The sequence below is a fragment of the Motacilla alba genome, chromosome Z (assembly GCF_015832195.1).
Source record: "Motacilla alba alba isolate MOTALB_02 chromosome Z, Motacilla_alba_V1.0_pri, whole genome shotgun sequence".
NCBI classification, from domain to species: domain Eukaryota; kingdom Metazoa; phylum Chordata; class Aves; order Passeriformes; family Motacillidae; genus Motacilla; species Motacilla alba.
The window spans coordinates 64,314,489-64,329,702 of NC_052046.1; the positions used below are offsets into that span (position 1 = coordinate 64,314,489).

The 15,214-nt window shown below is 36.7% G+C and overlaps 1 protein-coding gene across 8 annotated transcripts in view; it reads left to right on the forward strand.

The window, feature by feature from the left end:
• The window catches only part of PAM (peptidylglycine alpha-amidating monooxygenase), a 124,792-nt gene that overhangs the window by 40,336 nt on the left and 69,242 nt on the right, over positions 1–15,214 (forward strand). For 7 of the 8 annotated variants that reach the window (XM_038123236.1, XM_038123233.1, XM_038123235.1 and 4 more), the window contains exons 2-4: positions 10,470–10,986; positions 12,135–12,255; positions 14,471–14,528. In XM_038123236.1, the coding sequence (XP_037979164.1) occupies positions 10,895–10,986; positions 12,135–12,255; positions 14,471–14,528 (271 nt within the window). In that variant the 5' untranslated portion in view covers positions 10,470–10,894. Of the gene's footprint in view, positions 1–10,469; positions 10,987–12,134; positions 12,256–14,470; positions 14,529–15,214 lie in introns of those variants that run through there. The other variant, XM_038123241.1, reaches the window with a different exon arrangement.

Consider the following 15,214-nt stretch of genomic DNA (forward strand, 5'->3'; position numbering starts at 1 on the left):
AAAAGACTTACCTTTGGGAAAATGGCCTCTTTACTTCAAGGAGCAACCTTGAGATGTCACCCAGCTTCAGGGGAGATCACTTCCATGCTGCCTGGTAAGCGGAACTCAAAGAGGCTCACTTAGGCTGTCATATTTATGGAATAATGTGGTTTGCTTATAGTCAAATTGTGTACAATGGGACAAGTATGCATGAGACTCCTTGTACCTGTAACTTCCTTTGTTCTGTGACAAATGATCCTTGGAAAAGCCACTTGCTATTCATTTTTTAATCGCATGATCAGTGTTCCAAGTTCATGAGCATGGATGCTCACTGGGTCACTCTGCTCCTTTGTGGGTTTTCAGAGAACAGATAAAACTGGAGTTCTTGGCCCAGTAATGGCTCATATCTTTATCTTCCCTTGAACCTGTACTGTTTGGCTAAGGGGACACGTACGTCCATCACAATGGGTACCTGTCTACAGGCCACAGCACCTGCCAAGAGCTGGCTCTGGTATGGAGTTTCCATAGACTGAAGCTTCCTTTAGAGCACATTCACCTGCTCCAGTGTGGAGTCCCTTTTCCTGACTTCCACCATGGTGTTGGACGTTTTGTACATAGCAATGGAGCATAGTATGTTCTCAGCACTTCTTTCTTGCACTGATTTTCATTTCTGGTTTTCTTTCCCTTATTATTCCTTTCTGGTGTGCTTAGTTTTTGTTCCAGTTTCTCGTGAACTCTTGTCTTCCCATGTGTAATGGTGCCTTCTACCAGAGAAACTTGGGTTCCTTCTTGATTATCCACTTATTTCCTGGTATATGCTATTACTGTACCTATATTTAGGCACTGCATAGAAAAACCTAGTGCTAGTATAATTACAGGCAATTGTGCTATACTTACCCTTATATTTTTAAAAATTTCCACATAATGTTAATGTGAATGAAATACTGTTCTGTTTCATTGTGTTCAGTTATCTTAGTATTAGCATTTTTATATTTTGTGATACTAAAAATCTGTATCTCTAGAGGTGCTAGATTTCTAGCATTATTTTGATTTTACAGAATTCTTTCTTTTACTCTTACAGGTACTAGTTTTGAAAACAATGCATTTAACTAGTGAAAACTGTGTCATAAAAAGGCCTATAATAGTTGAGGATTCATTTATCTGCTTTTAGCGTGGATCTTATGTTGCTCAATGTCAGCGAATATTAAATGGAATTGGATTTATTGACTTGGTTTTCATCGTCCACTTTCCTCATTATCTTTTACTTTAATTGAGAGGTGCTATTATCTGTGCCATGTGAAACAAGGAAAGACTACAACATTACTTTTGTAATGAACTCTAAGAAACTTCTATTGACTTATTTTCATTAATTGAAATTGCTCGTAACTTCTATGAAGCTACAATGCTTCAGTTAACTACATGACCTAGACTGGATATATAGGAATATGTTGCATATTTTTACCTGGAATTACTTAAACGAGGCATACAATTAAAGGGGTTAGGAAAAAGTTCTTGATTTTTCTTTTTTTTTTTTTCTTTTTTTAAATTTCTAATAGCCATATATTTGTTATCTCAAGAAGGCTTATTGAGGCATGTTTTTGCAGGGGGTGTGTCTGGAGTTGGGAGGTGTTGTCATGAATAGTATTTGGATTGACAGGTCATTCCAGCATCCTTCTGAGCAAATAGAAACTGTGGAAGTAATCACTCCAGCATTCTTCTGAAAATGTTGTACTGAACTAGGAATCACCATTTACAGAGCCACAGGCATAAAGGTGCATTACAATGGCAAATCCAAGGACAGCTAGAAGTTTGCTAGCAGTAGCAGTATTCCTGTCCCTGCTGCTGTCCTGGCTCCTAGCTACACACTGCTGTTTCTTTTTTTTTTTTTTTTTTTTTTTTTTCCAGTGCTTAGTTTCATCTAGTATCTTTGACAACTGCTCCAGCTCAGTAATCTGACAAAAACACCTACCCTGTCCCTGCATTGGGATGTTCAGGAGACCTTTGGACGATGCTCTGAGGCACATGGTGTGACTCTTGCCTCTTGTACTGTGCAGGGCTAGGAGCTGGACTTGGTGATCTTGTGGGCCCCTTTCCAGCTCAGGATTTTCTATTTTTTGATTTATTATCAATTAACGAATGGGATACTGAGAAGTAAGAACACATTTACAACCAGCTTCCCTCAGCCTCAACTTCACTCTCAATTCTTCTCATTTCCTGAGCTGTGCAGGGGAATAGGGAATGGGAGTTGCAGTCCGTTTAAATGCTTTCTTCCTGCTCCAGAGTGAGGTCTCTCCTGTGTGAGACAGTCCTCCTTGAACTTTTCCAGCATGGGTTCTCTACATAGGTTCAATCTTTGAGAACAGACTGCTCTAGTGTAGATCCCCCATGGGCTGCAGCTCCTGCCAGGAGCCTTCTCCAGCATGGACTTTTCAGGAAGGGCAGCTTCCTTCAGGGTATATACACCTTCTCTGGCGTGGGCCCTTTGGCTGCAGGTGGATCTCTGGTGCCTGGACCACCTTCTCCTCCTTCCTCAATGACTTTGGGGTCTGCAGAGTTGTTTCTCTCAGTTATTGTCACCCCTCTCAGCTGTTGTGTAGTGTTCTTTACCCTTTCCTAAATATCTTATAGCAGAGGCATCACCCTCATGGCCAAGGGGCTCAGCTTTGGACAGCAGCAGGTCCATTTTGGAGCTGACTAGAACTGGCTCTGTCTGGCATGGGGGCAGCTTCTGTTGTCTCTCAAAGAGCCCTGCAGCTGAGCCTAACCTAATTCAATGTCCTTCTTAGCAAAGGAATGTGCAGTGAATTTAATTCATAGTTCATATGTAATGCATAATTGAACTTAAGTACTTGAAATGATATCTCATCTGCTTTATCCTTGGAGGCTAATCCTAACTCTTTAAAGCATTCTCCCTTTCATATTTTTGCATAACAAAGGGAAAACAAAGGGCATTTCAATGAACTCTTAATTTTACATTGTGCTACTGATAGTGATCTGGATATTAAATGAAAACTGAGGCATCTTACGTATTTTCCCTTTTAAGCAAGTAATTAGTATCATCCAGCTTATTCACTTTTTCATTATATGAAATTAGCAGTTTGCTAAGATGTTTTCTTTCTATAAAAAGTGTTGATCTTTCTTGACAAGAGAATTTTGCCTGTTTTGATACCTGGTCAAAGCAGAAGCATTAGAAGGTGATTTATTGTGAATAATATGCTTTTCAAATGCTATTAAAATGCAGAGTAGGAGAACCAACACATGCTCTCTTGTCTTCAGACTTCTGAAACATATCTGTGACTCCCAAGAGAAGACTGGGAGTGTTTAGAGCAGTTTCAGGCTGTAAAAGTGAACTTCTGCCTGAAGTCTCCTGCTTTACCAATGCAAGCACTACTGCATTATATAAACAGGAAGGAATTTTTTTTTTTTGCTGGTTTGCATATATATTTCTTTTCTGTCAGTCAAAGTACAATTCCTTAAACAAGTTTATGCCAAATAATATACAGTATGGTGATGGAGAAAATGAGTAAAAAATCTTACCTTGAACTCTCTATCATGTTTTGAAAAATCTTAGGTTAGAATTGATGTAGAATTTCCAAGAACAATGATTTTATTTTGGTTTGAAACACACTGGCAAGTGTCTCTAGATTGTGCAATATTAAAATTCTTTTTCAGGTACTTCTTTGTCTCACACCTGAGTATGCATTGTGTTGAGGAGTGGCGTCTCTTGTATTTACTTTAGGAATGGGAGGAAAATGTGACTGGGAAGGTAGTCCTAGGACAGCTTTACTTGTTGGCAAATAACCAAGTCCTAAGAAGAGGCTGTTCAATAAGATCACTTTATAAAGTAGTAGTTAAATCTTTTCTGCATCTTTTTTTTTCTTACACGTTTTCTTCTGTTTCCACACAGTTGTCACACTGTATTAAAAAATCAACAATTCTAGATGTTTATCTGACATAATCAAATCTGCCTAATCTTTTAAGTTTGTCCCTTCTGTCCCATATCTGGGAGATGCTGAGAATGACAGCTGGGTGCATGTCGGGTCTCCTGCCCACCCAGGGATGCCAGATGTGGGGTTTCACCTCCGGATTGGGGTGACCCCGAAAGATGGAAAAGTCTCTCCTCCAACCTGTGCCTTCTAAGAAAGACTCAGTAGTCCTCTGTTGTCTGTTCTCAAGGTTGTCTATTGTTGGTTATCTAAAAGATTCTTCTCCCTGAACTGCTGTGGCCCGTTCAGCAGGTCAGACGAAGGCACACTGCCCTCCCAGGGGGCTGGTGCCATCTTTTATATCATATATTACATACTACATGTTTATACCTTTTCCCCAATACCTACTATCTATATTGAATAGTGACTTTCTACTCTAAACCAATCTGTGAGTGCCAACATCACCAAAGACATGGAGGTTAGGAAGAAGAAAGAAAGAGGACAGGGCACACCCAAATCCCTCCATCTTAGATCCCCTGACCCCCATGTACAAAACTTGGACCCCTGCGTACAAGGCTTAAAACCCCCCTGTACAGCACTCAAAAATCCTTCCTTTCACTTCGTGATTATCTCTACTATGCTATCTAAACTTGTGTGTGTGGCTTGTAATTCTTCATACAGAGTTAGTAATTTGCTCCACGGGCTAAGATCAAAACCCCACGTGTGTCTTTGGCTGCATGCCAGGGTCTCAGAGCCCCCTGCCAGCAGCTCTGGCCATCCAGGACACCCAGAGGGATGTTCTGGATTCCGACAGGTGCAGAGGTTGGTGACAGCAATTCTGACACCTTGAGCTGTGGTTTGTTTGCCTCCCTTGGTTATTCTGTGTTTTCTCATGCATATCCTGATGCTCACCAAAAAAAAATCTGAGGCTCATTTTAGTTTCTGTGTATTCGATAAATTTTTGCCCAGTCACCCTTGGAATAATATCCTTGCCTTTTCTTTGCATAAGCATATATATATATATAAAATAATCTGTTTCTTTGCATCCTTCTGTTTGTGATTTCCATAACTACTATTGCTGTATGAGTTGCCTACTAAATACAATTGAATGCTTTCTTTATTAATAGGGTTCATTTATGGCTTGGGGCTATAGGGTTTGTGATTTTCTCTCATTACAGCAGTTAGGAAAGTGCAAGTTGTGCTGTGAACATGTTGATCTCCAAAAAGGAAGACTGTCAAGAGTTCTTCATCCTCCATTTCTTTGCTGTATAAAACTTCAATTAATTTTAAAAACAACAAAAAAGTCTGTCTAGTGGGTAAAACTTACCATACTTACTGAATTGACGGAGCATTTGAAGGATTTTAGTTTATTATTTTTCTTGGTACAGATAGTCTATCTTAAGATAGTAAGTAGAACTTACTTTCCCAGTAGGAAACCCATACAAATGCTTCATGGATCATTAAAATATCTCAAAATAAGCTTAGATTCAGATATTGAACTTTTTTCATATGTTGTGTTGCCCTTATAAACAATCCTTTTAAGGAGAGCTTAATATTAATTACCATATTATTCTTCTAGTTAAATGGAAAAGAAATATATATTGTCAATTTCAACTATTTGGAAAGCATTCAAAGAGTAAATCCTGTTAGAATGTATCCAGTTTCACTGCTGTAATGCATACAAAAAAATTCAAATCACAGTCCTTTATTTAGTGTATTAATATTGTTCTTCCTGTGATGGACTGTGCGATAGATTTCTGTATAATATTTATTTTAAAAATAGGCATCATACTTATTCTCAGGAGAACAAATTTTGGAGAAGGTTAATTTAAACAACATTAAGAGCAATCATGTTTCTCTTTTTTTATAATCCCTTTGGTATTCATATCTGAAGTTTTTGTTGGTAGCAGAAGATAGGAATTAGCACAATATAAATTAAAGCAAAAGGCAAGTCATATTTGAAAAGTTACCATTTACATTTTTTAAAAACATGTTTAATACTAATCAAATCCAGTATGGGTTGCTCCCCAAGCAGGGGGTTGTCCCAGCTGTATGCTCACACCTTTTTTGTTGCGATGGAAGGCCAGCAGTTGCCTGCTGGCATATTAACCAATTGATCTGATAGAAAATTGATGCACTGCTGGGGTGGGCAGGGGTGGAGGGCATCATCTTCCTGAATAAACACAGAGCAAGAAGAGAAATATACAAGGCAGCCAACAATTAGTGTGGGTGATTGGAGGTGCTTTTCCATGGGGCAGTCTTGTACTACAGAGAGTTGTAGTGACCCAAGGGCAGGACCCAGCACTTGGCCTTGTTGAACCTCACCAACTGGCTTCAGCCCATTGATTAAGCCTGTCCAGAACCTTCCTTCTCTCTAGATCAACACTCTGACCCAGCTTAATGTCATCTGTGAACTGTCTTAGGTGGCACTTGATCCCCTGCCAAGATCACCGATAAAGATGTTGAATAAGTTTGCACCTGGCTTCATCCTCTTTATACCATTCCTTCATATATTTCTAGACCTTGATGAGATCTCCCTGAGCCTTTCTTGGGGTTGAACAGTCCCTGCTCTCTCAGCCCATCCTGGTAGGAGAGATACTCCAGTGTCTTCAGCATCTTCATGGTACTTGCTTATACTCTCTCCATTACGTCCATGTCTTTCTCACACCAGGGAGCCCAGCACAGGACACCGCACTCCATGTGCGGCTTCACCAGTACTGAGGGGAAGGATCCCCTCTGCCACATTCTGGCCATGCTTTGGCTCATGCAGCCAAAGGCATCATTAGTCCTTCTGGTGGGTTAGCCTTGGCTAAGCACTAGGTGCCCATCCCAAACCATTCAGTCACTCCCTTGCTGAGCTGGGCAGGGGAGAGAAAATATAACGAGAGGCTCATGGGTCAAGATAAGGACATTTCTGCTGCCTGTCAACATCCTTCTGCATATCAGCACAAGGCTCTGATGTACCAATCACTGGTCCCAATCCAGTGTTATCTGCATTATACATCTCCTAACCCCTAGATATGGTTTGTGAGATGTTTTTAATTGATGTTGGGTATCAAAAGGTTGTCTGATTTGGTGGCTTCTTGTGAAATGTGCTTTCCTATGAATCTATTGCGTACGTGGCTGCATTTAGTACATTACTTCATCCATATGCAGATTCCACAACATATTGATTATCCTGTGTAATTAGAAGCAAAGTGTTCCAACCTGGAGGCCTAGCTGCAGTTCATTTGTTGAACTGCTATTTTTCTGTATATCCAATTGTTGTCTAAGCTTAAAATTTTGCTTAAGACAAAATGTGAACTTGGCTCCAGCTGAAGACAGAGCACAATCCTTGCTCATTTCCATGACTTCAGTGCATAAGAAACAAAACCAGAAATTCATGTATGAGAAATTACCATCTGTGATACACTTGGATATTAATCCCCATGAATTATGATCGTCTTCTAATTTCTCTTTTCTTTGAAGGTAGTGGTGGTGAAGGGTGTGGATTCTGCTTCTGGCTTGTTCTCTTTAAAATGTTAAAGATGTTCTCTTTAAAATGTTAAACTCTATATAAAATGTTCCAGTGACTAGACAGAAAATAAGAAAATACTATAATATGCTTTATAAACTTGCAGTTAATACAGAACTTTTTATGTAGCTGATTTTTGGAAATTAATTGCTATTCTTTTGAAAGGAAGACTTCTAATTTGTATAATGTCACAATGATATATTGTTACTCTGTTTTGCATTCTATTTTGAAATCCAGCTTCCTGTCTGCCTGTCCTCCCCAGCCTCTCCTCCCCTAGCCCCCATTCAGTCTTAGTGCTAGTTGCTTTAGGCTGTTTTTTTCTTCTTTACTGACTTGTTTTTTTCTTTGTTTGGGTGGAGCATGTGGAATAAAATAGCATGTTTACATTTCCCAATCTAATTTTCATTTCCCTTTCTCTGCTTTCACTGTAGTCTTTGTCATTAATTATGCCTTTTACTTTATTACTTCTGTTCCCTTGGGATCTCTTACCCCAAATTGAAAGCATAACAGTGGTATCTAGATGTCCACATAATGAACCTTAATTGTTTAATCTTATTACTGAATCTCTCATCCTTGCTTTTTTCCCTCATCTAATATTTTTCAGTATTGCATCATACCTAAAATTACATTGGAATAGCTTCAGGATAGTGCTGCCTTCTTAAATTTTTTCTTCTCCTTTCCTTCCCAATGTAACATTTCATTGGGCAGGGGTATAATCTGAAGTATTAGGTACATTAAACCTCATATTTCATATGAATACATTAAACCTGATATTTCACATTTATCCAGCTGATAAACCTTAAAAAGCACTTGGAGATGAAATTGGACCATTTTTAAGGAGAATATACAGATGTGTGTTTATCTCACTACAGCTTAATTTCTTTGGGTTTTTTTAGACTATTCCAAATTATTGGTTTACCCCCACCTCCTATGGTCAGCCACAAATTTTCACATATTCTGTTAACATTAACATATATTCTGGTGATTTTTGCTATTACCATGGTTAACTTGTACTGAGAATTGAAAGCTGCTATAAAGAAGCCCTTGTATTTCAGATGGGGAGGGACTATTGATCTGGTTTCTTAGTTCCTTTCTTTTATTTCTTTTATATTAAATAAATCTCCTTTATTAAATTTGATACCATGTAGATGTTTGTAACTGACTTGATCTATAGATCTCAGACTTAGTGAAGCTGGCATAAACTAAAAATTTGTTCTTATTTCTAGTTATTGGAAAATAAATTTTCATATTTGAAAAAAAAATAGAATATTGTAATTCTGTGTTACAACTCATTATATTCTTCCTATCCCTTTTTTTTCAAATTTCTTGCTTGTCAGGTGCATTTCCACGATGGTATGGGGGAAAAAAAAAGACAGAATCTCTTGGGTAATGCAACTAAAGAAAAGTAGTAGAACTTCTGGTCAGATAGTTTACAAAGACACTGAACAGTTACTGTTGTGTAGTTATTCCTATAAGAGTGAAAGTAGTGAAGCCTTATGTTATTGTAGTTAACTTATGTGAAGCATTTCAGCATGTCACACTTGTCTTTTTTCTTTGTTTTTAAATGATTTTTGGTCTTCATCACAGCACAGTCCTTTATATGTCTTGCAGATTTGTATAGTTCACCAATGAAAACTATTTAGATCAAGTGGAGACATGAAATTTTACATTAACGAGGAATTAAGATTGTATCATTACTTGCATGAATGGTTTTGGACATATTTTCAGCAAGCTGAAAACTAATATATGTTTATTTTCAGTTGTTTGTCACTAAATCTTTTTTGCCATCCTTCAGTGAATAAAATTTGCAAGTTTAATGTTGATTACCATAATCAGATTTTTAAATCTTGCAAATAGTTCAATGCAAATCTAGTGTAGCTGTTTACCAACAGGCAGTGACTGTTTAGCCAGTATGGCTTCTTAATTTATGCTTAAGCACTTTTGATTTATAAGAAGCATTTTTGGTACATGTGTCCTGAAATGGGAGTGATTTTTTTTTGAAACACATGGATTTTCATTGGTTTCATGTCAGAATCCTTATTTTCTATTTCATCCTTATATGAAAGTATTTTGACTATATGTCTTCCAGGGGCTGGAAGGTATTTTAATTTGGTTTTTTTTTTCTTTTTAGTATTTATACTAATCTAGAATGCACTATTTAATATATTCTATTTATACTAATTTAGAAGAATTACTACATAGTACAGTTATGTATGATTATGAATGGAAACTCCTTCTGCGAAAACTGGAATTCTCAAAAAATAGAAGAATACTAATATATATGTCTTCAGTAAAACATGGTGTAATTTTCTAGCATAAGTATTTAAGAGTACTAAAATTTTGAAATTAAATACCATGTATGTTACAATGGGGAAGTAAGAAGAGTTGAAATTAAACAGGAGGGGGACTAATGGTTTATGCTGACATACCCTCAGTGTATGAAAGGATAGAAAACTACTCAACTAATTATAGAGCAATCTGATGTCAACAGTTCTGGTTACTGTATTTCCAAAAATAATTTTTAAGTATATTTTTCCTGAAATGGGTATGAAAGCAGCTAAAGTACGTAAGAAACAGATACTTAATGATGACAAAATGGTTTCTTACAGGTTGAATTAAAATATTCTCCCAGTCTGCAGTATGTGCAGAAACATTTGGTGATAGTTAATAAAATTTACGAACCTTGATTCTTACTATGTCAAGTTGGTGCTTTTCTTTTTCTGCTTGTAGAACACATTATACTAGTGTTTGCATATGTGAAGTACTCCATACTTAGCATTTTATATATTGAGGAGGTTTTTATATTTCTTCCCATCATGTAAAATATGTTTGAGAGTACATTTTGTATATCAAAATGAAATGTGTCTCTTTCTGATCCTTTATGCAGGGAAGGGTAGGAAAAGAAGAACTCAACAGAACCAATGCAGTCTTTACTGGGTTGGGCTAAAGCTCATGAAAAAACCTATTGTATTAAAATGCCTCAACAGTGATTTGCTGAGAACTAATGCTCTAATGTGTTAGTCATCCTTAAGCTCCTTCTATTTTTACAGGTTCTGAAGGATGACTGATGCTGGTTTCTGTGATACCACTTGAAGTCTCCAGTGCTGTGGATTGATAAGTAACATGCAGATTTAACTGCACAACCTGGGCAGAAAGCAACAGGAGTGCTAGTCCTTTTCAGCTCTTTAAGTGGACAGAAGTACAGTGTCATCTATCTTCAAGGGAAGATTCTTCAACAGCATTTTATAGCTAATAAAGGAGGCAACAATAGTAGCGTCCACCTTCCTGATTTACAGAGCATCGCCTTCCAAGACAGATGGTCTGTCAGAAGCTGGAGGATGCCCGCAGAGCACATAATAATGAAGTAGTGAAATGATACTGCTGCTGCTGCTACCTGATTGTCGAGATCACAGCTGATAGAACTGCACTGCCCTTTTTCTGCCTGCCTAATCAGGCCAGAAATAGCAGAGTGGACATGGCTGGCTTTGTTAGCAACCTGCTAATACTGCTTCTTCTGTTTCAAAACATCTGTTTGGGTTTCAGAAGCCCACTTTCAGACTTCAAGAGGTGGGTTATGCAAGAAAATATTATGTGTTGAATGCATGCAGTCAAAATATTACAAATGTATGAAAAAGCATGTCTTAGATAAAAATGTGTTATGGTATTTGTTCAGTGTTGATCATTGCACAGAATTTTCTTTCTGCAATTTGAAATGACACTGTTGTCATAGTGAAAACAGAAATTCATGTTTTATCCATAGGATTACTCATTAGATAGAAGGATAAAATGGCAATTAATACAACTTTTTTTATTTAACACTACAGATGTACTTTAGGCTACGCAGAGAGTAAATATATTTCAGATGCTGGAGTTAGCTTGCAGGATAAGATCATGTTTTAACAAGGAAACATCAACTAAGCTGAACAGTCCTGAGAAATTTAGGGGTTGTTTGAATTCAAAATTGCCTAGGTAAACTTTAATGCAGTGCGGACAAGAGAAGTAGCCTCTTAGCTCCTGAGAAAAGGATTTTACATTTTACTGTTATTGAGGTTGGGTACCATGTCACTTCTGTATACATGTATATACATAGCCAAAACTTGTATCAATATTGCAGCAATGTTTCTCATGTCTTACCATTCAGTTCTTTATAGTGATCTACATTTTTTCTTACAATTTATTTATATGTTGCATTCAATACAGAATTTGATATTTCCTTGATGTTGCCAAGTTTACTGTTTTAGTTTGCTACTTGTAGTAGCATAGAAATTGCTATAAATTCCACCGTGTTTGAATTAAAAGTTTCCCCTTTGCATGTAATTTAAGTTTAATCTGTATAGAATTATAAATCATAGTCTCAAAAAAACCCCCCAAAACTGTTGTGAATTATTAATAGTAATTGACATAGTGTAGTGAACTAATTCTCTGTCTGTACATCCATGTGCTTCCAACAATTTTAGGATGAGATAATAGGTTATGTTTTCAGCTAACATTTTCCAAACTAATTATCTTATTGCTCAGATCAGGAAGTACTTCAGTAAGTACTGCATAACTTACCTGTTTCCCTCAGCTTGTGATGGAGTGAAATTTTCAGATCACTCCTGAAACAACTCAGCATTGTCTGACTTCTTTGCTAGTTCTGTAAAGACCCTTCTTTTAAGAAAGACATAACAAAAATGAATACTTGAAAAAAAAAATCTTTCTTCCTTCTTTTTCAGATATAAAGATACTAGCACATCTCTTTCCAATGAATGCCTTGGAAGTGACCAGCCAGTGATTTCCTTTGGTATGTCAGATTTTGTACTGGACATTCGCATGCCTGCAGTGACACCTAAGCAGGTGAGAGAATTGCAGTTTTTGCCTCTTTCTCTTCTTTCAATAAGCTAGGAAAACAAAGCCTTCCCTCCAATATCACTCATTAAAATGAACGAAAAAATCAGGGTAATTTTTATAAATATATATCTATATGTACTTCTCAGAGAAAAATAGGCAACAAAAAAGTAGCCTCAAATGAGAGGAAAATCTCTTCATTAAATTAATTTTAATTATAAAATGTTGGTTTCATAAACTGAATTGTTGAAGTTTTATAATGTGAAATATTTCTAGCTGTGCTAGTAAGAGATGCAGTTGCAGTTTACACCAAATCTCAGATGATACATCAGTGAATCTAATTACATTAAACTGTACATTCCTGCAGTTTCAGCAAGCTGAGAGGAAACAACCAAAAAGCATTTTAAAAGAGGTAGTACATCTGACCCAGTATTTTTAACTCTCAAAATACTCCATGAAAGCTATTACAAACAAGTTATGGTTTTATACTTTTAAGGTATGAAGTGTATTATATTCTGCTGAACCAAGTGAGTAAAAGTGAAGACAGTTAGGACTTTTAAACTTAACATTAAGATTTACATACAATATTGAGATTCCACTGTCATGTTCACATCTGATTTCATTAAGCAAGATAAAGAATGATTTTTTTTTTTTGGCAGTAAGCCATTGCAGAGAATTATACGTATATATCATTAGGGGTCTACATCTCTTTTAAAGGGTTTCAGATGCTTGAAAAGGGCAGTATGCTCTGGTGCAGTAGTTGATGACTCATTGTTGCAGATAGCGGTTTTTAAAGGAGTGAAGAGAAAATGAGGTTTTCAAGTTATTGGGGAAAATACCTCTGGAACATGTAATTTAAAGCAAGAGGTGTTATTTCAACAAGTGCAAAACAGAAATATGGTTTCTACTAGATCTTCTTTGCAGCAAAATATTAGACTTCTCCATCAGAAAGAGTGAAAAGTACTCAGTTCATCCAGATGCACATTTATAATTATGAGTTATTGATTTTACCTGAGGAGCCATCAGTTGAACAGCTAGGAAACATATACAAACAGATCACTTGGTTCAGATTCCTATTAAAAAAATCCTTCTCTCTGTGTGTTGTAATGTCAAGGTGGGGGAAAGGTTGCCAAAAACCTTGCATTTTTAAAATTAGTTACTGGGCATGTTGAAGGGGTGGGAGGGCCAGGATTTGTCTTACAGTTCATAACTGCAGTTGTTCTATGGGTGCATGAGTGTCAACCAAGCCCTTACATGACTTTAGGAATGTTCTATGTATACCTGAGTTGTGCATTCTTTTGGCACAGGTACTGCACATGAACATTAATTAGAAATTGCTTAATTTCTACTGCATTGTGGAGCATTGCTGCCTTTGGCTTTCACAGTTTGAAGATAAGGTCCTAAATTAGGTTGTGCTTTTTTAAAAAAAAAAAAAATCTTCTGAACCCAGGTTAAATAAAAAACACAGAGTATTTCTTTTTCTATTTCTAGAAGGCTTTACTATTTTAACTGTGTAAATGCATGTAATCACAGTACACAAAGGCATTCACATCAATCGTATCAGGTAATCTCCATTCATCCATCCCATTTTCTAGCAAAACCACCAAAAATGGTTTCTTATCTGTGCAAATCACTGCTCTGTATAATCACATATTATTATCACCATTGTACCTTCCTTCTCTGTTGCATTTAATTGTTTACCCCTATCCACAGAGTCTTCTTTTAAATTAAGTTTGACGTTGTTCATAGCAGAAATTTTATCTTTATATGTTTAGATGTCCTGATGAAAGTGAAGGCCTGTCAGATTTTGAGTTCATGGGTGTAGTGAAATTCCAGTAGATGATACAATTCCTTTCCTAAACAGCCTTAGAAGTTGGAAAATAAACATTTAAGAAAAAAGAGGTTTAAAATAGTTAATAGTGTACCTACCAACCTAATAGCCACTTTGATAACGTTATAGACTGATCTCTGTTACATGTAAATAAATTTTGGCAATGAATTTATTTCTTACAATAGTAAACCAGATAACCTACATTTTATTTGCCTGAGTATCTCAGTAAAGTACATGATATTTTTTCTAGATGGTCCTATTGTATATATTCATTTGTTCAGTATTCTCACATACATTTTCAGAAAGTGTAGGGAATTTTGATGCTTTTTTTCTGTTCTTTAAATTCTGAATTTTCCCAATTTAAAGGTAGTTTATACTCTTTTCTTTTAACAGTCTGATACCTACCTCTGCATGTCAGTACCCCTGCCAGTGGATGATGAAGCCTATGTAGGTGAGTATTGGTTAACTGAAAGAACTTAAGCAAGGCATTTTGAAGAACCTCAACATTTCCTTTTTTTCCTTTGACTCATATTAACTTAATCTTTGGATATCAGGGTTTCCAAAATGCATTTGTCATGTCTAATGTGGAAACAAACTAGAGAGAGTTACTTAGAGTCAAGATAAAACCGTATCTGAGGAGATTCATGAGTAATAGCAGTTAAGGAGCTGCATGCAGATGCCTTTGGCAGTCAGGACCAAACAGTCCATTTGCAAAGTATTGGCTTTCTGTCTCTGGCCGGATACTTAATTCTGCACTGCTGAGCAGACTGTTTATTTACCTCCTGGTACAGGTTGTAAATCCTATGTGCTTACAGTCAGTGTTGGCTATGGAAAGATTTTACTTGGAGGAGAAACCAAACCCTCTCCCTCTTTTTTTTTTTTTTTTTTTAATGGCATGGCATGAATAAGATAGCTGACAAGTAGAAGGAAATACTGTAATGTGTTACAAATGCTGTCATCATATAAATCAGCAGAACACCATCTGTTCAGAAAATCTTTGTGGTAGTTAAAATTTTATTGTACCTTGCCATGAACATACAGTTGTTCAGATAGAGAGAAGGCTTATTGGTTTGGCTGAAGATAGTTTTGCTTTCAGAACATGCTATAAACTGTTCAAAAGGAAACAATATTTTTCTT